Source organism: Neocloeon triangulifer, unplaced genomic scaffold (genome assembly GCF_031216515.1).
Source record: "Neocloeon triangulifer isolate White Clay Creek 2 clone unplaced genomic scaffold, ASM3121651v1 ptg000017l, whole genome shotgun sequence".
Lineage (NCBI taxonomy): Eukaryota > Metazoa > Arthropoda > Insecta > Ephemeroptera > Baetidae > Neocloeon > Neocloeon triangulifer.
The window spans coordinates 6,350,746-6,374,228 of record NW_026775559.1 but is presented as its reverse complement, the minus strand read 5'-3'; the positions used below and the strand labels follow the sequence as shown (position 1 = coordinate 6,374,228).

The 23,483-nt window shown below is 43.1% G+C and overlaps 1 protein-coding gene across 14 annotated transcripts; it reads left to right on the top strand.

The window, feature by feature from the left end:
* Positions 1–99: 99 nt before the first annotated feature.
* LOC132203122 (regulating synaptic membrane exocytosis protein 2) lies at positions 100–22,965 on the top strand. 14 transcript variants are annotated; one of them, XM_059630631.1, is made up of 18 exons: positions 100–389; positions 2,291–2,495; positions 3,019–3,523; positions 11,297–11,589; positions 12,458–12,662; positions 12,721–12,891; positions 13,645–13,903; positions 14,458–14,713; positions 14,767–14,927; positions 15,412–15,705; positions 16,490–16,807; positions 17,419–17,552; positions 17,913–18,083; positions 19,168–19,321; positions 20,548–20,759; positions 20,824–20,963; positions 21,128–21,262; positions 21,467–22,965. In XM_059630631.1, exons 1-18 carry the CDS (start codon positions 244–246, stop codon positions 21,467–21,469), a joined length of 3,762 nt encoding a protein of 1,253 aa, XP_059486614.1. In that variant the 5' UTR covers positions 100–243; the 3' UTR covers positions 21,470–22,965. The 14 variants fall into 14 exon arrangements, with proteins under 14 accessions (XP_059486614.1, XP_059486610.1, XP_059486609.1 ...); XM_059630627.1 differs by having other exon boundaries at positions 12,464–12,662; positions 21,128–22,965; XM_059630626.1 differs by having other exon boundaries at positions 12,461–12,662; positions 21,128–22,965.
* Positions 22,966–23,483: the final 518 nt, after the last annotated feature.

The window sequence follows — 23,483 nt, the reverse complement described above, 5'->3', positions numbered from 1 at the left end:
CGGAGGCGGTGGTGGCGGCGCAGGCACCCCGCCCAGGGCGGCGGCGCCACCGTCGGGCAGATCAATAGGGGCGGATGACGTCAGTGGCTCGGCGGCTGATTGGCTGCAAGTGAGCGAGCAGTTATTGAGTGCGTACGGCATGAATGGACGAGTTCTCAAGTGAGCACCAGAAAAAGCAGCCCGGCCAGGATGCAGGCGGCCAAGTAGGCCCACCGAGGGCCGTCTGAGTGCCCGCCCCGGCCCATGCCCGAGAGAATGGCCGACCCGCGGGCGCCCGTGGGCCTAGATTTGCCCGACCTGTCGCACCTCACAGAAGAGGAGCGCAGGATCATCGAGAACGTCATGCTGCGCCAGCGGCAGGAGGAGGAGAAGGAGAATGAGATCATGAGGTACGTACCCTGAGGAGGACTCCTCAGGTCGCCGCACATTTCGGCCCTTTTTCTTTGTTCTTTTTTCTCCCGAGGCAGGGGTCGCTGTCCTTGTTTAGGGATCACACGCTCAGGTCCGCCCTGGTGGTTGGTACCTTTCAACGATGGTTTCCACAGGGTTTAAAGGGTGTTTTAATGAGTTAGGCCATCTTTAATAGCGTCGCCGGCACGGAAGAGGTCTTTGATCTCGCCCACAGCTCCGGGCACTTTCACTGTTTTGGTCCTCCATTACTAACCCAGATTTTGTACCCCGAGAGGACAGCCACCCTTGTTTACCCACCCTGAGGAAACGGCCGCTTTTGGCGCAGATTAAACACTTTTTGGTGGTTCTTTTGTAAAAAACGCATCCCCTAGGCAAAGTTTTGGCGGGATATCTGGGACAGTTTTGTCGGTTAGGTAAACAATCAAGGGTGGATCCGAAATTTGTTTCTGGGAGTGAACTTTCAACCTTTTAAATAGGGGATAGCAGAGTAACAGTCAGCCCAACACAATTAATAGATATTGTTCAAATAATTCAAAACAATCTAAATTTTTGGATTTTTTTCACAATTGAATTAAAAATGTTTTTTTGAGTATTCCAATATTTTGATCTTCAAATAAAAGAGATTTAAAAAAGGTAATATTAACATTTTTCTCCCTGTTGTATAGCACCCGTGTCAGTTGAAGTTGAAACTGAGGGCTGAGGGTGCAGCTTAAGTAAACAAAACACGGTGCATACAATGTTCTGCAGCACTGGGATGAAAATAATGGAGGTGTTGATAATGGAAAGTCTTTGATCCCTGCAATACATCTTGAGGCTTCTTCATAGCCACCGAAATTATCTTTTATTGCCTCAAAGCGCCTTTGAGTGACACATGAAACAAAACTGACGAGAGGAAAAGAACCACTTAACCACATCGTAAAAAATCCATTGCAATTTTCACAATTTTCATTCAAAATTATAACACACGTTACATTAAATTGCGTTGATTATTGCGAATTTAATTAAAACAAAAACTTAATATTAATTTTTATGTAAACTTAATTAAATGTTGCCTTATTTTATGATATTAATTTTATGATTTTCCAAATTTGTATAATATATTATAGATATAACAGTATGATCTTGACTCTTGACCATTCCAATATCTGTAAAGCAAAAGTTAAATATGCAAATGGCCAAGGTCGAGGGAAGTAATTCAAGTGCTCATATCCAATTTTGCGTCTGCAACTCGGCCAACAAATATGCACATTCACAAACACTTCTTACAGAAAGCTGAGAAATTTTATTTTACTGCTCAGTTCTCCAAATAACTTTATTTAGCAAGTTTGGAATTTTTATCCTGTAGACACACTTTTTTCGAAAAAAGCGCTTCAGTATTGAAATTATTGTTTTAAAACTACTCAATATTACTACGTCAAATGCTTATGAAACCTAGCGCACGCATTTCACAGCAAGTAAAATAAAAATTGAGCTAGTGTGTGGGCAAATACGCAAATGAAACATCAGGCTATAGTTTTAATAAAAGGCAGAAGAGAGACAGAGATTATATATTATGATGAAAAAGAGCCTGTTGATTCAACTGAGAGGCGGCAGGTGTCTCTGTTTGTCAGTTCTGCGGGAAAACATTTTTGCGTTGGGAAATCTCATTCGCAATCCCAAAACCCCAATGAGCCGTACACTGATTCGTTTTTTTTTCCCTTGTTTTAAAGGGGAAAACCATCGCGTCATTAATGATTTTGTCTGAAACCCAAATTTTAGAATTTATCTTTAACTATTAAAATTTTTATTGCTTATTTATTTGAACTACAACCAATTTGATTTTATTATTTTACTTACTATTGTTCAAAAATGCAAATTAACTGAAATGTAAATTTTGCAGGAGAAAGCAGGACGAAGTGCAGGTGCTGGAAGCGTCCATCCGGCAGCGCAACGAGCAGCACAAGAAAGCGGGGGCGGAGATGGACGCCACCTGCAACCTTTGCCTCAAGACCAAGTTCGCCGACGGGGTGGGACACGTGTGCCAGTACTGCCACATCAGGTGCTGCGCCAGATGTGGTGGAAAAGTCACCCTTCGCTCAAATAAGGTATAATAACTCGGATATAAAAAGTCGAATCTGTTAAAATCTCATAAATATAAGTAACCAAATAATATTTATTAATTTTTAGTTTCTGCGTGTAAAGCAATGTTGAGGCCTTTAAATTTTTAAATTTCGTAGCATATAAAATTCCCTAATTACATTTAATTATTATTCAAAATTGGCAAATTCGTAATTAATTTAAAAAAATGTAATAGATTAAATAAATTATAAAAGGAAAATTTATTTAAATTGAAAAGTCTGAGGATTTATTAATTTTCATTTTGAATTTTAACATAATAAAGTAACTATAAAGTAATGAAAATTAAAATATTGTCTGAAGTTTTTCAATATGAAAGATAAAATGGATAAAATAATACTGGAAATTTTATTGAGTAAATAGAAACGTAACTATTTACTCTCTTATATTTTACAATAAAAACTTTTTCCTTTAAATATATCTCAAAAATGCAGTAGATTTCCATCAGAATTAAATTTAATTATCTATTTTTAATTATTGAAAATGTTTCAGGCCATCTGGGTGTGCATTTTGTGTCGGAAAAAACAAGAGCTGCTGTCAAAAACAGGCCAATGGATCCAAACAGGGACGCACCTCGATCCGGTGATGCGGCGCATCGAGGCTGACCTGTTGGGCATAGACCCCGCCACATTGTCAGACAAGCGGCCAAAACTAGAGCGGGGTCTGTCAGCGACGGCAGCCGAAGGCCCGCCTCCGAGCCGCCTCCAACGGAGCGGCTCTGCCCTCCGGAGGCAGTACTCGCAGGAGGCGGCCGACGTACTTGTGATGCGGGGGCCGTCGTCCCAACAGGCCCAGGGCCGCCGCTACTCCGCCGGCAGCGACGCCATGCTGTACGAGCGGCAACGCCTGATGCCACCCACCCCCGGGGGCGGCCGAAAGCCGCCCCCGGAGGCGGTCAAGAAGCGCAGCAAGAAGACGGCGCGCCAACATTCCCTCAGCAGTTCGGAGGACGAGCTGCGATCCACCCCCGAGGTTCCAGACGACACCGGCCTGCTCGGTGAGTGCCGCCCCCAACACCTATTTGCCACCCCCGACCTTCCTTCCCCCGCACACACGAGGAAACCCTCCAATCGACGGCTCAAAACTCGATTATTAAAGGCTGTTGTCGAGCTTCGCATTTCAATTTTTCTGCTCGTTTTAATCGGCGAGCGCCGGGGCGCGGTTTGTTATTATTTCACTCTCTGTCTCGCGCCCGTTTTTTCTTCATATATATTCGTTGGGTTGCATTTGAGTGGGGGTTGCGGCGTGTTAGTGACCAGCAGGTGTGCATTTTGTTCATACGCTTTTATTCCACTGTTGAATTATGATGCCGCGAGTTTCTTCTTTAAGTTTAGTTGCATCGCAATTTTAAACTCCATATTCTTCACCCTGTTCAAAGATTATTAGATTGTTAAAATATCTCAAATTATTTTATATTTATTTTATCGTTTTATGTTTGTAATGTATTTTCATTATGTTCTCTATTATAAAACACATCGCTCTGTGTCACGATCAGTAACTCTGCTTGCGGTTAGCCGATGCAATTTGCAAATCGTATTTATAAATAAAAACCAATAAAAACAAAGTGATCGCTGGCTAACAAAGCCTTATGAATGAAAAAAAAAATATCTGGAAGAGGTCAAAATCCTTAAAGAAATATGTCAATACAAACAAGTATTGTACAGTACATCATAAACGTCAAAAATATACATATAAAATTCGATATTTAAATTCGTTTGAAATTTTTTGAAAGTATTTTACAAAAAATGATATTTTTTTTGAGCTAAAAATAATTTTTTAATATAATTTTTAATTAGTCACTATTGATATTTTATAAAAGATTTTGTGATTTATTATTTGACCAATATTTAAACAAATTAGCAAAATATCTAATTTTATTCCCAAACTACGTATATCAATATTTTATTTTACCATTTGTATAACTTGCGAAAGTATCTAACGGTCTCCAACTTTTTAATATTTTTGTACTAAGTAAGATTATTGAAGACGTTTTTTTTTTAATTTTTTTTTACTGCCAATAGATTGCTGGTAACGATAAATCTATCTCTTTCTACTACAAAAGAACCTATCTAGATTAAATAATATCCCACTCAAGAAATAGTAAAGAATATTTTACAAATTTATAAATCTCGCTCTCACAAGCTAACAAAAGTTAAAGCCCAGTCGGAATTTTGTGAATAAAAACCTCAGATCAAATACGCAACGATTGATAAAAAATTATACTATATAAAAAAACAGAGAGGAAGTCCGAAGAGGGCAAGATACAGTTTTCTTAAATTTCCACCCCCAACAACATTCGTGATCGGCGCACGATCGGGGAAAAATGAAAGAGAGCGAGCCCAAATTGGGCAAATAAGACGAAATGGGGCGGTGCGGGCCCTGTGGGCCACGGGAGCAGGGCGCGGGGCCGAAGGGGAGGCGGCATGCAGTGGCCCAGCCGGCGATCGATAGACGAGGCCACCCCCCATACGCCCTCGGTCACGTGAGCGCTGACGTCATTGGTGTCGTCCGCCGAGGCTGCAGTCGCGCTCGAGAGGGCCACGGGCCCAGTGCCAGTGCCCCCGCAGTCGGACCCACCGGACCCCATGAGGCGGCCAACGGACAGTGATGTGTAAGTCCGCCCCCGAGGGCTTTGCTTGCATCCCTGAGCGACCACGGAGAAGTGTTCCGCGGCGGATGTGTCGTTTTCTCTGCGCCCCAAAGTGGTTCTCGTCACGGTTTGAGCCTTGCTATTTATTTTCCTCTCTCATTCCAACTCATCCGCTTTTTCGGCTTTCTCCAGTTCGTTTTTGAGTTTGCTTTCGACATTTCGTTTGTTGTGCGACTGCTCGGAGTGGAGGACCAGTGGCGAATTTCGGTGTTTGAAAAACGCTCAACCGTGCACGAGAATTGCGTAATGTCCGCTTAAAATTTTTGTGGCACTTCCATTTTCCTTGGTTGATGGAAATTACTTCGTTTTCTAATACTACTATTCAACGCCTGAAACTGATTTAAAAAAAGACAAATCTGACGAACGGCGACGGATTGGTTCGACTTGCGAAAACAGATGCTAGAAAAGTGATAATGCGTCGTAGGAAATTGACGACTTCTAGTTGACTTTCGGCAAGTCGAGCAAATTTTTCCATCGGAAGTGGAGGGGTTGATATTGCAAAATATTACGCAGTTTACGTAGCCATTGAGGCGGGATTCATTCAATAGCGCAGCGCCACTCAATCTATAGATTTCAATTTGCATGCATCAATTTGCAAGGGTGGGAAAACTCTAGGCTTCATATTTGTACAAGGAAAATCAAAATTTGGGGTAAAAATAGATGGCCAGGCGCAGTGGAGGGTAAAATCGTTAATTTAGCGAGTGAGTTAGGGTAACATGAGGCGAGTGGGTTGCAAATTTAGCGCTTGAAGTGAAAATGGAGCGCATAATCGCAGAGCTGTGAGAAAAATAATTGGGCCTGGTTGACAAACAAAGGCCGACTTTGCTGATGAGAGCAAGAAAGTGCCAGAGATAAAATCACTTGTCTCAGGCCTTGGCACACGTGGACAAGCAAAATCGATTGGTTTGGTCAAATGCTCGGTGCGCCCATATCTTCCTCAAAGGCGGCCTCTGCTCGCTGCCTTTGTCCCGCTGCTAATTTTCGCCACAACTCTCTCCAGGCCGCTTTCATCCGCCTGCAATTATTTTCGAGTTCCCCTTGCACTAAACAGTCGACGAAAGGAAAGTGGCTCTCTATCGGTTTAATTTATTCTTCTCACTCAAGTCGCTAAACGCTGCGCGCGTTTTTCAAGATGAAATTAATCATTTTTCGCACATAAATTTCCATGCGATTTGCATTTTATTTTTTCGCGCAGGTATAATAAGAAATCCAGGGGAAAAAATCTTCTTCTCTTTACTTTTAACAGGAAAAACTGCTTAAGTCTCTCTTTGTATCTAATTTTTGCTCTCGCGCTTTTTATCGGAAACAAGAACACGCGCTCTCGGTTATAAGAAAACTCTGGAGATGAAGAGAAAAAAGTTTTTACAACTGTAATAATTTCATATGGTGATAAAAAGCAGCTCATCGTGTTTCGGCCCGAGAGTGCTGTAGAGACAGCAGAAAGGCTTCGGTCTTACACAACTGCTAAATTCAATTACTCGCGGCAACACCAAAAGAAACCAACTTTTGATTATACACTTATTTCGAGCGGAAATCGCTCACTTGCGAATTATAAACGGATTTGTATATTTCGGCGCAGACGAGTCCATTATCTATTAATTTTTCTTCCTATTGTGTGAAAACCTAGCTGCATTTTCGTTACTTCCAGAAGAGTATAGAAGTGAATGGGATTGTTTTATATTTGACACAATTATTGCCGACGAGTTCACGAGGCCCGAGATCGATGCTCTGAAAGTGCCCTGTGTTTATTTTCTGTGAGCCAGGCAAAAATTTGCAGTGTGTTCAAAATCGATGCTCGCGGCTGCCTGACTGTGTTCTGCACAGAAAGAGAGAAGAGAGAGGGTGCGGGGCAAAACCGTCTGTTTATTTCTAGATATCACAATCAACAGCAAACAAAGGAAAACAAAACTAGAGTCTAAAAATAGGATCGTAAATGACAATTTATTTGTGAATTCCATTAGTAAAATTAATTTTTATTACTTTTGAAAAGAATATTTTTTTTAAATACAACATTATAAATATGAAAGCAAAAAAAATAATTTGTAAAATAACATCTGAATACTTGGGTTTGATTAAAATATAAATTACTATCATAATTTTAGCTCTAAGACGCTCATCTTTTTTTTAAACAGAAAACTCTAAATTAAAATTGCAAAGTATTAAATTTTTAATAATTAATTTGCATGATGTTAAAGCAATGTCCAGTCCTTGACTTGCTATTTTTCGAGGTCAGCAGACGTGAAAAATTGAGTAAAGACAAAAAGATAGAAAGCGTGTGTAGCACAAGATTTGGCTCCGTTGGCGAAAATCAATAAAAACTGTCGCAGCGATTTTCCCGGTCGGTCGAGCTCTCTTTCTCTTGTGGCGCGCGTTTCGGAAAACCGGTGTGGCAAAATCTCAAGGTCACCGAGGAGAGAGGTGCGTTTGTGCACGTGGCGGTGGGTCGTTGCATAGGGGTCGGGGGCGGATCGATGCATGTAGTGGTCCGGCGGCGGCAGCGAGCGCGCGCGACTCGCTCTCGATCGTCCGATCGGGGGCCTAGCTAGGAATTCGAGTGGTGCAATGCTGTTGGCCGTGTTTGTTGCGAGACAAGCACATTCGGCTGCCAAAAAAAGCTGCAGAGCCACTCTCGCATTAAATAAAAGCCTCCAGACATGTGCTTTTTAATATACAGCAGCGCTTAAGACTTCATAAATTGGGTCGCAGCTCCCCTCGCTACACTTGGCGCGCCCCCGATTTTCCTTCTGGCTCCGCGTTTTCTCCGATTTCTGCATCGCTCTCCTCGCTCGCACTCTCTCGCAGCACCCGAGACGGAAACTATTACAACAACTGCCGTTGTTCCACCCTTTCTTTCGCTCGCCGTCGCGCACCATGCGAGAGAAACAGCTCCGAGTAATGAATTTCGAAAGCAGGCAGCCAGAAAAAAAAACAAAGTTTTAAACGGGACGGGGTAATTTCCTGGATTACAAGAAAATATGGGGGAGAATTTCTCCGTCGCATTTCGTCAGATTTCAGTAGCTAGGCCGTGTTTCGTTTGATTTGTCGCACTTCGTCGGTCTTCTAAATTTATCACTTTTTTACGGCCCCCGAAGAATAATTTGATCTTTTCTCGGTCAGTTTTTGTTATAATTTATAGCCTGCTCGGTTGAATTGAATGCAGGCAAAGCCAATTAAGCAGAATGGAAGAAGTGCCTAAACGGAGGAAAATGTGTTGGTTATTTATCGAGCAGCGCATTTCAGCAAATCCTCATCATCTGTAGTGCGCTAGCGAAGGGTACGCGCGCAGCGGAACGACAGCTAATTCGAGCGAAATGTGTCGCATCAATTTTAGCACCAAAATGGGGCGGCCCGCCGGCCTCCTCCCTCTTTAACTTGTATCACTTTGTGTTTTGCGCAATTTGAATTTACGATCGGCATCAGAGAGGAAACGGGAGAGAGACAGAGAGAGTGGACCAGGGCGCACTCCAGATTTTGGCACGCGGCGATTTATTTGTTCCCGGAGGGGGGCTCGAGTTGCACCCCCTCCCACCCATCATACACCACCCCACGTCTACTATCTCGATAACAGCCTCGAAAAATCGAATCACCCGCCAAAATAACCAGCTATTTCATTATTTTTCCACCCAGCCGAGACACGCAGAACGCACCCATAATTTTCATGCAGGCTCTGCGCTGAAGTTTTAGAGAGACAAAGACGGGCACCCGCTATTTACTGCGAGAGATTCGCTCTCTTGGCGCCAAATCACGCAGACGTATCGTGCTGTTTTGTCTCGTTGATAGAGGCACCGCTCAATTCCCTTTTGTCCGAAAGTATAAAATAATAGACTCTTCTTTTGCTTTTAGACTTGTAGCTATTGTTCTTCTCGTGTATGTTAGATAATTAGATTTCTGATCAATGTTCAGTACTTTTTAACAATCAAGTTTTTGGCGAGTAAAAATTGGAGAATTCAATGCACGCTTTTGAAAGGTTTTAAATGTCTTGAAAATATATTTATCGAATTATTTATAATTCATTCAAAATTATCTGATCTTATGATTTTAGGGAAGTTTTCCATCTTTTTTTTAGCCATAAAGATATTTTCACATTTCAATTGTGGCTTTTTTTAAAGTCACTGAAAAATATTTTTTAGGTAAGATTTGACCTTCTGAATTCATATCTGGGATAAAAATTAAATTTTTATTACTCTACATATTTAAAAAAATAAAATATTGTCTTTTCAACCTAACAATCGCTTTACCGCTGTAATGATTGTTGTCCCGAACCCTCAAACCTAACAAAAGTGGCACAAGGCTGATTTTTCAGTTCAATTTAAAGCTGGAGGTATTTTTTTAGTCGTCATTGCGACTCCCAATATTTATTGTGTAGTGAAACTTTAAGAATAAATTGCCGTTTAACACACTTTCAACGTTTAAATTTTGATTATGTCAGGCGTGTGAAGAAAGTTTTGATTAAAAAACCTAAAATTAATATATTTTATATTTTTGTTATTTTTCTTTAATTATGTGTTTGAAAAAAGTTGAGATTTCCCATATTTTTATCCAACAGTGCAGATGCAGAAGATCAAACTATTAAATTTTTGAATGGAACATTTTGACTTCATATTTTATGATATTCAATTAATGATATTTAATAATTTTCAAATGAAATAAGAAAAAGCTGATATTCCAGAGAGCTCGCCTTTTTTGCATAAAAAAACCACTCATTATTTATTATACACGCAGAAAAATAATCATCTAAAAAAAAGTATAAAAGTCTTACTAAGTTCTTGCTTAGATTGCAAGTTAATTTGCAAAAGAGCGAAGCGCGCGCGAAAAGTTTTCGAGGGGAAACCCGCAGCAGAGTTGGATGCGGGGGCCGCGCGACGGCGGCCGTGAGCGTTGGCGGTGCCAAGAGGGCGAATCGATGCGTGTGTGCCGGTGACCCAGTGGTAGTAGTGGTGCTCACTCAAAGAATAGAGCAAGCCAACATGGCCGGCGCGCTGATTGATCGATTGCAGAGAGCATGTGGCATGCCTGTTTTGGTTTCGAGCCAGGCCCCCGTCCAGTTGTTGCTCCCGCCGTTCTAACCGCAGCCTCCACAGGTGCCGCCACCCTGACGGTGCCCAGCAGCCGCCCCCACCGCCTCCAACGGGTCGCCACCCTCGATGAGAAAATTAAAAAGTTCCTGGCGGTGAGCGCGCCACTTTTAAGCGCTGGCTACGTGTCTTTATACTCGCTGTTGTCCACCTCCTTCTCTCTGGTTGTGTGTGCATGCCCTGCAGCGGCGTTTTTTCGACCGGCGGCGGGCCGCCCCCAATGGCGTCCGTCCCCGAATTTGGGCCCCGGCCCCCCATCAAACGTCCAAAGTGCAATTGATACAGTAAAGTTTAGAATATTTGAAAATATTAAGTAAAATAATAAAAAGCTTAATAAAAAAAACCGACTATGACCAGTTTCTTGGAGATTGAATAATAAGATTTGTAGGAATATTCATTTTCAATGGGTGTAATTTTGTGTAAATTGATCGTCAAAACGGCTGAATACAAATTAATAAATTTTAAATGCTCTTTAACCCGAAAAATACATATTGGAATTCATAATTTAATTTTGCATTAAATACCCTGAAATATAAATTCCAAGAGTTATAATTGACTCACAATCCTCAGAAATTGATATATTTCTTACAATTTTTTCTCAAAACTACAATATTTTGCAGTTGATATATCTATCAGATTCAAAAAATGTAGATGCAACCAAAAATAAAGATAAACAATAAAACTAATAAATAGATAAAATAACATAAAATTATAGTGGCGCCTTCTTCGCCACTAAAAAAGGGCACAAGCCCACAGACTTTGAATTGGCCTGACCCTATGGAAAAAAAAACTTTTACTTTTCAATATTTCTTACACCTATCTTTGAACCACTTGGGAGAAACGGCCAGTTGGATTTTAACGCAAAATAAATTTTGAACATTCAAATTTGAAAAACAAAAACTTTGTTCGTCAAATGCACTTTGGTCGTTCGCCACTTCCAGTCGTTCTCCCCGGAAAAGAGCGGGGAGACTGGACGTGTTGCCGGGGCCACCCCTGTTGTACGCAATGTTTCCCCGCCTGACCTTTGTGCCCGGTGGTGCCGCAGACGGCAGCAGAGCGCACCAAGCGGCGGCGAACGTCGGCGCGTCGACGGCCCACCTTAACCACCTCGGCATGGGCGGCCAGGCGGCCGACTCGCGGCACTTCACCGAGCGAAGAAAAAAGACTGTGCGCTGGGTGGGCGAGGGGGGCGAGCAGGCGTTCCAGAGGGCGCGCTGGATCGACCGGCAGGGCTCTCAGGACTCGCAGACCAAGGACTCGGGCATTGACACCAGCAGCACCTTCACCTCCAGCGAAGACTCGTCGCGCGGCGCCGACCTGCCCGGCCGGCGGGGCGAGGTAGGTGCTGCCCCTGCCGGCTCCCAGCCGTCCCTTCCGCGCCTAGAGCTTTTAGTGTTGCATGCGGAGTCGCTGTCTCGTGTGTAGACGCTAGACCCCGGCGTCCGACGCCGTCCTTCGTCGCCTTTCCACCGCTCGGTAACGACGTTGGAACCGCGTTCGGCCCGCCGCATAAACGAGGGCGAACGCGGCACTTGCGCACCGTGCGGTAGGTCAATCTCGACCGTCTCAAAAGTCTCAAGTACCAAAAGTCAACAAACAATAAATTTCTTAATCAATGTTAAAATGTTGAATTTTGTCAAGTGGAACGTCATTCGTGTCTGAATGTTGTGGTAATGTTGCATGATTTGTAAAATTTTGCTAAAATTATCTGTTAATATTTTAAAATTCGAAAATTAAATTTGCGAGGGAAGTAATGTGTCGTGGTTTTTTTTTGGTTTTTTTTATTATTATTGTGAAAAAAGGAATCATCATTATTAAAAATAAAAATATTTTTTATCGGCGAGGGTTGTCAAAGTAAAAAAATCTACACAGTATAAATGCATATTAAAAATTATTTTGTTAAAAAAACAAAATAAAAATTAACACAACATATTTAAATGCATAATAACAACGTTGAAAAATAAACAACAATAATAAACTATCAGATTTATTTTTCCAAATTATTAAAAATACATTGTTTACATTCAATTGTTGAATTCAATTTATTTATAAAAATGAATTGTAAAGAACAATATATTGTAATTTTTTTTATTACATTAAGAAAAACTTGGTAGCTTGAGCTGTGAGACTGTCGATAGAAAGTGCGAGGGGGACTGCGTGTGCGACGAAAGTGGCTGGGACGGTTCGTCTGACGGGCTTTTTGCAGCAGCAGCAGCACCCTGTGTCGTGGCAGACGAGCGCCGACGGAACGCGGCTCATCGGCCACATGATCCTGAAGAAAGAGGTGCGAGACTCGAGTCTGGGTCTGAAGGTGGTCGGGGGCCAGCCGCTGCCCCACGGCGGCCGCGGCGCAGTCATCGAGAAGGTCAAGCGCGGTAGCATAGCAGAGCGCGAGGGCGGCTTGCGCGCGGGTATTTAACCAAGCTTAGCGGCGTCAGGGCTGTCTATAATCTGTCGGTTGATGGCTAGGTGACGAGGTGATCGAGTGGAACGGCAGGTCTCTGCAGGGCAAGGGCTACGAGCAGGTCTACGAGATCGTCGCCGAGTCTCGGCAGGAGGCGCAGGTGGAGTTGATCGTGGCGAGGCAGTCAGCGAGGGCGCCGCCGCACCACCACTCGGCCACCGAACTGTGGCGTCAAGGTACAAACAAAACACCACCGACCGACAAACCAACCCACCCGCGACCTCCCTGCGGAGCAACAATTGGCCCTTTTGCCTGGTCGTCCTTGGTTCATTATTTTTTCACGTATAATCTATAATTATAATTATTAATACATAATTAACTCGCATTCGTTGATATTCGATTTGATTTTTGGCCGTGCATGCCCGGCTCTTTTTGTATTCTCTCTACATATTTTTATATATATGATATTTTTTATAATATATACATATTTTGTAACATTCAGTATACATATATTGTAGAGCAGTTTGCACCTCCGTGTACAGTTGGCGCGGCCAGTCACACTCAGCATTGTGCCCAAATTGTGAATTTAGGGACGACACTTGGGTTCAAGGGCCACTTTGGCTCCTTCTCCGATCATTCACGCTTTTCTCATCTCTGCGATTAGCCTGATTGATCCATGAATTTTGCTTGCTTTTCATTCAACTCGTTCTGCATACTGCAGATCGGTCATTTTCATAAAAAAATCATATTCCATCAATTACTTTAATAGTTGCCCGCATACTTCATCTCATGAAAATTAATTAAAATAAAAAGCGGCTCGACAGCGTTTTTCTCAATTAGCACAAAGTAATTTTAAAATAAAAAACGCTCCCCTAGTTGCAAAGAGAAAATGTTCAAAAACACAATCCATTAGTGAGTAGAATCCTCCTTCCTGGTAAATTGTTTTGAAAGCAAGTCCTCATTCTAAAAGAAAGCCCAATCTTTTCCAGACATGTACGACCGGAAGCCGAGCGTAATGGTGACGTCGCCGAGCTCTCCTGAGCGCGTCGGTCACCGGCCGGGTCCGCCGCACCGGCCGCTGCGCTCGACGCAACCTAACGTGGGCGGCCGGCTACAGGTTAAGCTGTGGTTCGACGCGGCCGCCCTCCAGCTCACAGTGACTGTAGCCGGCGCTTCAGGACTTACCCCCAGGCCAAATGGCCAGCCCAGGAACCCTTATGCCAAGCTCTTTCTACTGCCAGACAGAAGGTAAGTCTCATATTATAAAAAAAAATCCATTTTTTGCTCGTTTCTTTTTTCCACAAAATTCATGTAAACAATTTTTAAAGAAGTTCATTCTTGACACTTCAATTTAATGTAACAATTTAACATATAAATGTAAATTTGTTACATATTTCACAAAGTTTTTCAAGCAAATTGTGCTCTTTGTTCAAATTTTATTATTGGCTTGAGAAGAATGATATGTTGAAAATTTATAAAGATAGTTGAATCACAGTAATAATAAATTGTTTCAACAAATCCTATTATTCTGGAAACAATTTAAGTTAAATGGATTGCAATAATTGAAATTAAAATAATTTAAATTTGCATATTTGACATTGTTTAGCAAAATGAAATAAAAGTTCAACATACAGACAAGTAAAGATTCAACTTATTTTAAGACGTTGACATTATAAAAAAGTAATTTACTATGAAAAGAAAATCTGTAAACGCATTTTTTTTCTAAAAGAAATATCAAATAATGATATCAATCATAAAGTAAATTTTATATTAGTAATCAATTATAATTTAATTATTTGCAGTGAAAAGTCGAAGCGTCGGACACGGACGATAGCCAACACGACGGAGCCGCGGTGGAACCAGTCGTTTGTTTACTCGAGCATCCGCAGAGCCGACCTGAAACTGCGAATTCTCGAAATCACCGTTTGGGACTACGTCCATTACGGTGCCAATGATTTCCTCGGAGAGGTGGTGGTCGAGCTCACTGCGGCCCCCCTCAACGATGAACCCGAGTGGTACTACCTGTCGGCCCACGAGGACATCCTGCCTTCACACCCGGTACATTTTCATTCATATTTTATTCTTAACTTTCGCTAATCCTCATGCTTCAGCAGCAGCAAAGGAGGCTGCTGGTGGACTCGCTGGACCACTTATCGCCGCCGTCCACGACGTCGCGCCTCTCAGATAGCGACACGTCCGACCTGGATGATGTGATCCTGGGTCGCGTCCGAATGGATGGCGCCTCAGTCTCCAGTGTCGGCAGCTCCTCCAGGTAGAGCCCCTGACTGTATATTAGCTATGCAACCTGCTCGACGTGCTTGATGGGCAGGTTGCCTAACTTAAAAACTCGCTTAATTTTCCATTACAACTACTTTCTCTTCTCTTTGGAACTTTCCATTCGATCATAGGAATTAGTTGAATCGATCAAAATTATTTACTGCAGTAGCTAATTTTCATTGATACATCTCTTCTTCTTGGATCTTTCATAATAATATCATATTGATTAGCACTTGAATTAGAGCATTTGCTATAGTATTTTGTTTGTTCGGAATGAGCGGCAACTTAGATGATAATTACAGGGTCCAAAAATTCGACTTATCCCCAAATTGATTATTTCCAGACTAAGGCAGGGTTTTAATTTTGCATAAATTTTACTGTGAATAATTTTTGAGAGAAAATAAATTGTTAACCATCTCAAATAGCGAGAAAAGTAAATTGGAATTCGCTTCCCTGCCCTAACAATGTAAAATTTGCAGTCCTCCGCCCGAGATAGAGATGAACGAGCGACGCTCGCGCAGGGACATGTCACCGCAGGGGCGGAAACGCGCCGGCATGATGGTGCGCGGGGGCGTCTCTTACCAGGAGCCAGTGCTCCCGATGGACGCTCGCTACCCTCCAGCGATGCACGCGTCCAGCAGCAGACAGCGCTCGCATTCGGCGGCGCCCACCGACTCGCCAAGTCTGCACTCGAGGTCGCGCTCCAAGAGTCCGCGCAGGCACCAGGAGCACTCGACGCACAGCCATCGCTCCCTCTCGCCACCTGAGGGCAGGTCGGTGGCCTACCTCTTATCCTTGCACCTCAAGTCCCCACTCTTGAGTCGTTTTTTGGACCCAATTATGAAACTGAAATTTAGAATAGATGAGAGAGAGAAAATATACATGCCTTGCTAAGAATAATTAGTGCATGCTTTTGTAGCATTTTTAAAAATCATAATCATTGAGCTGTAAATTTGCATTTTCATTTATGAAATATATTATTTTTATTTAGATTGATCCGTAGATCTAAAGCACTTCAATAATAAGCTAAATTCTGAACGACATAAAATAAAATAGTTGAAAATTATTTGTTAAATAGAAATTTAATATATTTTGATTTATATTCAAATGTATCTTCAACGTTAACTTTTTCATAAAACGAAATTGAAAATTTAAATAATTAAACTAGTTATTAAATTAGTTTATTTTTTTTCAACTTAAAAATTAAAATTTTGTTTTTGAAGAAATTGACACTCAAGGAGATGATCATGGAAATGAAGTGATCAAGCTTTTCCTCGGTGGAGAAGCCCAATCTCTTCATTTAAATAAAAATGTATAAAAAATATTTTTTAAAACATGTTAATTTTTTTGTTAATCACTTGAACGATATTATAAAATACGTATGCATCATCTTTTTGTTAAAGTAATCTCTGCTGATGGAATTCAAATTCCTCAGCAATGAGCATGATCCTTTTTATGCATTGTGTACAGAAAAAAATTCCCAATCAGCACAAAACTAAAATTTCAGCTAAAAATTGAAAATTACAAGAGAATTGCAACTTGTTTTCTGTTTTCCAGAATGGCGACGTACCCCACTACAAGGTACACCTCCCATTCGGCGACAGCCACGCCGACCGGCTCGCCGAAGAAGCGGCAACTGCCGCAAATCCCTGGTCATCGGCTTCGGACCAGTTCTCGCGACACGGCCGAACTAGATGAGCGGCGGCGATGGGGACCCCGAACGGCCCACTGGGCCGACGGCCGCCAATACTCGTCGGCCGAGCTTCCGCGACACAGAGTCGAACTGCCCGACAGCGACCTTGAGAGCGTCGTCTCCGTCACCAGCAGTGCCTTTTCCACGCAGTCGGAGCGACCGCGCGGATCCAACTTGACCAGGTGCGAAATCAGTTTCGCCCTCTCTGCAGCGAACACCCCCCGATTTGGCTCTCACCTCATTTACTTTTTTTATTTTGTAACGTAATTTCCACTTCCGAAAACAAAAATCTGTATATTCTTGAGTTAATTTTGTTATTTTTTTTTTTTAATACTTATCGAGTGGGGTATTTGCTCCAAAGCGGGCCGCGGTGTGCATGTATTTTTCTGTCCCTGACTGGCCGCAGCTGGCCTGAGCTGTCCCCGGAATGCTGCCCCGAGTCTGCCGAAGACCTGGAGGTGGCCGACCTGATGGCGTACGAGGCGCCACCCTGCTGTCGCAGGCGCAACAGCGTCCTTGCCCGCCAAAACACTTGCCCCCTGCCAATGCAGCAGCCACCAGTCCCCCACCAAAGGCACACCCTCCATCGGCAGCGAACCTCTTTCTCTGAACAACCCCCGAGCAAGACTGAAGTAGCTCCCCAAGACCCCGAAACGTCCAATTGCGGCCCCGAGTACGCCCCTGAAAAGCCCGGCACTGAACATGCCCCTGAAATGCCCCAATCCGCCCCCGAACCCCCGGCAGTGCCCGTAGAGCTAGACGTAGATGCTAACGCTTGTGCTTCTCCCCCCAGCGACTTCAACCCCCGCGCCTCCAACTTGCACCAGAGGTCAAGCGGACACTCGAGCTCGTCACAATCGGGCGCCAAGCGGGGAACCCTTGGACGCTCCTTCTCCAGCACCGATGCCCCTAGCGACGACAAAGTCGGTGAGTGAATCTAAATTTTTTTTAAGAAAAAACCCTCTCAGAATGATTAAAATGTTATAAACTGTTCTTCCCTTTTTCGCTGCATATTATTATTTGTTTTAAAAAAAAAAAATACATATATTGCAGCACAGAAAAAAATTACAACTTTTCATCAATGTTTAAATCATTAAATTATTTTATTCCTCGATTTTTTTATTATTGTATCAAATATCTTCATCCAAAACTGTTTTTCTTAATATCTAGATATATATTTTTCAGCATTGTTTTTTTTATTTACTCGGCAGTTTGGAGAATATTATAATTAAATTGATACTTAAGCCCTTCAAAAAACGATACTAACCGCCATTATATGAACTTTAGATGGAAGTTTAAGCGACACTGCGGTGGGCCAGTTGCATGGCCTCGAGGACGGGGGCTCGAAAGCGGGCTCCCCTGGCGGCTCAACGCCCGGCAAGGCCTCGGCGCAGTTTGTGGGTCTGAACAAGAAGAGCAGTTCGACCTCGCAGCTGTCAGCGACTGGTGAGTCTGCAGGTGACTACACGTTTTATATGACGAACAAGGGCGTTCATTTGCCACCCTGTTCATCATTCTTGTTCTTTTCAACACTGGATACACTGACTGTTGTTTACTTGGTTGACCAGTTAGTCATTTCAGACAAGTAGAGGGTGAGCATGGTCCAGTTTCTTCTAGAAATTCTGTTAAAAACTTTTTAGAGCGAGTTAATTTTTCAAAACATGTTTTTAGCAAGTTTAATTTTAGCAAAACTCGCAGTCACGGCCACGCCGGACGGACATAGAAATGTATTTTTCTCGCGCGTTCGATTTTCCTCGCACAGATGCGGCGCGCATCTGTTTGTCATTTGCGTCGTGTCCACGTCATATATTTTCTCTCTATTTCAAACATGATATTCCGTCCGACCTTCTCAAAGTCCGTTAAAAATTTAGCGGAATCGAAGAAAGCAGTGGCTTTGACTGCGCACTCCTGTCCCAAAGATAGCGCGCATGACACCACAGGACACGTAAAATTGAACAGACACACGTTTATCAAGCCCCCCTTAGTTGATTCTTGATCTTAGTTCAGTGAATGTGTTCGTAATTTTCTGGATTGTTCGTCATATAAGTTAGCCAGGGATAGTTCCCTGGCGTATTTTTGGCGCCCACTAGACTGACAAAACCTACTGGGCCCCCAGTTTTCGAGCACGCAGCATGCGTTAATTGATTCAAGATTAATTGACCGAGTTCCGCTGCCGGAGCTCCCTTCGAGCCAAAAATTCACTTTATAGAGATTCTAAACTAAAAAAAAATGCGAGAGTTTGAAATGAAATTCAGTTTTTCGACTTTTAAGTTCTCTTTCTGGGACTGCGCAAAATCGATCGCGGCTCCTACAAATTTAATGAGCCTGCCGGTGCAATCGTCAGTGACGAACTTGTCGCTCTCTTTTGGAATAAATGTCACAGTTCGAATAATTTCGCGAAAAATTGAACAAAAAGATTGAAATTATCGAGACCGGACGAAACATTTTTTTTTTGGAAAAATGGCCGAAGGGACGCTTGCTGGAGTGCCGCTGCGGATTTCGATATGGGGATTAATCTTTGCGCCGATGGCACTTAACGCAGGCCGCAAGCGCAGACTAGGGTTTGGGCGCAAGGGCAAGAACTCTTTCACCGTGCACCGGAGCGAGGAGGTGCTGCCTGAGGACGTGCGACAACACCTCGTCAAACAGGGTAGCAGCGTCTCCAGCGACGGCGAGGGCTCCCAGGATGGAGACAGGTTGGCCCCGAAATTCAAGCCCCCGCCCCGTCCCCGGCTCCGGAGACTGAAAGACGAGAGTCAAAGTGTCTTGTTTTGGTCGCATTTGTTGTGTCTGTAGTACGGCTTGCCTAACTTTAGTAGAATTAGGTGCTGCTGGATCCGTCGCTGCTTTTGACTGACACGCAAACACATACACATTTCACACTCACTCTAGGTGACCTCTCAAACTTTCACCCCGGCTTCCGGCCTGTGACAGATAGTTCATGTGGTATACAATAATTAATTTTTTATTCAATGTAGATCGGCCGAGCGCCGACTTTCTGTTGTGTTCGTATCTTTTTCTTTTGTCTATCTGTCCGAGCTGGCAAAGCACACGAGGGGTCGCGAACGATGAGCATGCGCCCAAAAGTGGCATGATTTGACAATTGTGGGCTGCATGGCCGTTTGCGGCGCCACATAGCTGCGACTAACTCTGATGGCGCCTCCACTAGACCGTTCCGGACGCCACAGCCTGGTGCAACGAAGTCACGAAGTCGGACCGCGCCTCTTGCGACACAAAGATTCGCCCGATGGCAGCGTGCACAGCTCCGTCAGCTCCGAGGGATCGCCGTAAGTGGCCTCCCGTCCCAATGCATGCTACACGCCAGAAGCGCACAAAACCACGCGCAGATAACCCACTACCACAAAAATACGATTCGTTCTCATATAAATCTCTCTGTTGCTTTTTCAACCACCGTATTTAATCAGACTTTCCAATATCCACTTATTTTATTAATACATAAATGGTATTGGCTATACTGCTATCAAAACCTTCTGAAATTCTCACTCTTCTATTTTATTGGTGCCCAAAACTTCAGTGTTCCGCTCCCAAGCTCATAGAATATTTGCTAAAATTTGGTCTCTCAAATTTTAAAATCACTAGACCATTAACAATTGCTAGAGAGCCTTAAATTTCTCTTTTAAATTCACATCGGAGGAGTGGTTTATAGTGCGCTTCTCTGAACACTCACCTGACTGTGCATGGCCTTGTTTGGACTCAGAGCTTTCGATTCTTTGCTTGCCTAGCGATCTTTGACCACAGGTTCTGCGATCCCGAGAGGCGCCCCGCCTCAGGAATCGCCCGATCTCTCTGCCTCTCTTCTTTCTCTCTCCAGCTGTGTTTCTCTTCTTGGTGTCTCCCCAAGCCCCAGGGGACCACGTCCCCACCATTTTTGTCCCGCCCTGTCTAACTCTGTTCGTCTTAGCTACGTGCCGTCCCTGCGCCTTGCCCCGGAGGGCCAACTGTCCGACTTCATCGATGGCCTCGGCCCAGGCCAACTAGTGGGCCGCCAGGTGCTAGGAGCTTCGGCCCTCGGGGATATCCAGCTCAGTATGTGCTACCAAAAGGGATTCCTTGAGGTGGAGGTGATACGAGCGCGAGGGCTCCAGGCCAAAACAGGTTCCAAAGTGCTACCAGGTGCGCTCTTGAATTTTCAAAAATTAATGGTTTCAAAATAATTGACTTTTTGCTTTGTCGACAGCTCCATACGTTAAGGTGTACCTGGTGAACGGGAAAAGGTGCATCGCCAAAGCAAAGACTGCCACCGCGAGACGGACCCTTGACCCTCTCTACCAACAGCAACTCGCCTTTCGGGAGCCCTTTCAGGGCTGCATACTCCAGGTAAAACTTTAATTAAAAAAAGAAAATAATAATAATTTAAGTATAGCCTTTTAGAAGGATTAAAACTAAAGAGCAATTTCACACTTAATTGTACTCTCTATTATATTTTAAATAAATAGGTGCAGAGATTTAAAATTAATAAATTGTGATTTCTTTTCAACCAGGTGACGGTGTGGGGCGACTACGGGCGGATCGAGGGCAAGAAGGTGTTCATGGGGGTGGCGCAAATCATGCTGGATGACCTCAACCTGTCCAATATCGTGATCGGCTGGTACAAGCTGTTCGGCACGACGTCCTTGGTCAGTGTGGTCGGCTCTTCGACCTCCTCGAGTCTGCTCAACCTGTCCCGGCGCTCATCTTCCACTAGCCTTAACTCTCTGCAGTACTAGCGCACGCTTTCACCCCCTCTCTCTAGCGAGCAACCCCCTAAGCTTGGCATGCCCCCGCTTCACCCCGAAAAATCATTCTGTTACTTTTCATATTTATTTGCTGTTTTGGTGCAGTGAGAGGCCGGCCGGCAGTGATCGAGCCAGGCATTCACCGACCCGGACTTGAGCAGTGCACCCGAGTGACAGACAGACAAGCAGCGGACTTGTCGAGTGGGCCCCGCCCCCAGAGGCCGCCCCGTGTAAAATCGACCACAATGTGATACCATGATTATACAACATATTGTAATACTACTGCTATACCACACTACTACTGACGCTAAAGAAAGAAACAAAACTATTGTACACTCACTCTCACTCACTCACCACTCTCATCTTAGATCAAGTTGTATTGGTCTGCCCATCGCGCGTTCTCATTTTTCTATAACCCCAGCGCTCTGTCCAGTGTAACCCAAAGCACGCAAAAAAACCGACCGTGTATCCGACTTCCGCGAAAAGCAGGCCCCGATGCTCGCCCTGCCGCTCCCCCCGAGAGGCTCCCAAAATATCTGACTCTCTGTATTCGAACTATTGGACCAAAACCTTTCATCAAAAGCTATACGTCAAATCTCCACCCATCGCCAAGTTGTAAAAACAAAATACTTGAATTCTACGAATTCTATATAATTATAAAACTATTGGTACCAATTTCGCATGATTTCTGTAAAGCTCTTCTTAATCCAATTTTAATAGCGTCATTGCATTCCAGCAGCATAATAAATATGTAACAGGTTTTTGGGAGTGAAAGAAAGGTCCAATTATTAATCAAGAGTTGAAATTTAACTAACAATTCTCCTATTATCTCAGTCAAATAAAAATTAACAGATTCTCCTGTGAACAAAAAAATTACAAACCAAATCGACAAGAATGTTGTCTCTTGAATTATCTATCTTCCGAGCAAGCAAGCTTTTTGTCACACACATACATACACATTCACACACTCGCGTGGACGTGTGTCTCTCTTTGTAACGAATTAATCATAAAAAACATGCAGTGATCAATACATTTGCAATCGATGCAAACCCACCAGAAGTGTGCTTATAATGTCAACGACGAGTGCGGCGCGGCGAGCGTCGGGCCCCAGAGCTGGTGATTTAAAAAAAAGAAAACAATTAAGTTTTGTGCGTCCGCAAGGATCGCCTGTGAGATTGTGTTGAGCAGCGAGTACGATGATTATCTGTGATCAGTCCGAGGGTTTTGGTTCAGCGCAGCAGCAACGACGACGGCGAAGGCCCCGTTTTAACCTCTACTCTGTCTCTTCTCTCTCTTCTCTACTCTCTCTATCTCTCATAATACGGTAGATGACCTCGGCCGTGGCCGCGCCGGCCACACGCCAACACCTACTACAGTGTACTACCAGTGCAGACTGGCTCAGTAGAACTGTCTCAGTAAATCGTAGTGCCCATCATTACAATTAGTCGACGAGTCGCGCGGCTCTCAACGCAGTATCATAAGACTATGTAACCGACCTCTCCTACAACGCGATTATCCAGTAAACAGAGAAATCCAAGGGGGCTTTGAATCACTGCATATCGCAACTAATAAACTCAAATAAAATCAACAAACGATTATGAACAAGTGAATTTTCCAGTCTATTATTTTACACTTTCCACTTCACTCATGGATCAAAAATATTATGTCTATTAATTTAATTTTAAATATTTAAAATTTAATTTACATTTTTGTTTATTTTTCAGACGAAGTTTAGAGATAGATTAAGTGTGTAAGATATTTTTTTTACGTAATTTTTTATCCTAGTTTTATTAGCACTTTTATTAAATATTTTTGATATTTTTTTTTATTTCATTCGTCTCTCATTATGCATAAAATTTTAAGGGACACACAAATTAATATCCCAGAAATCAAATAAGCGCACTTGTGTTCAGGAACTTTCCACTTAAAATTAGTGATATACATGATAATTACCTTTATCACACGTGTTGAATAATTTAATCGCTACTTTTTTACTGAAAATGACAAAGTTATCTCTTATTCAATAAAAATGATGAGACTCCATCAATATTTGACAGGCGATCTTGAACATGAAAGAGACCGTTTTTGTGAAAAAGATAAGATTTTATCATTCATTAGCATA

Bases quoted from the DNA above. Each gene is read 5' to 3' on its own strand.
- LOC132203122 (XM_059630624.1), top strand. From the start codon at position 244: ATGCCCGAGAGAATGGCCGACCCGCGGGCGCCCGTGGGCCTAGATTTG. The intron at 13,904-14,457 runs GTAAGTCTCATA...AATTATTTGCAG, and splicing joins TTTCTACTGCCAGACAGAAG to TGAAAAGTCGAAGCGTCGGA. The intron at 20,760-20,823 runs GTGCGCTCTTGA...CTTTGTCGACAG, and splicing joins AGGTTCCAAAGTGCTACCAG to CTCCATACGTTAAGGTGTAC.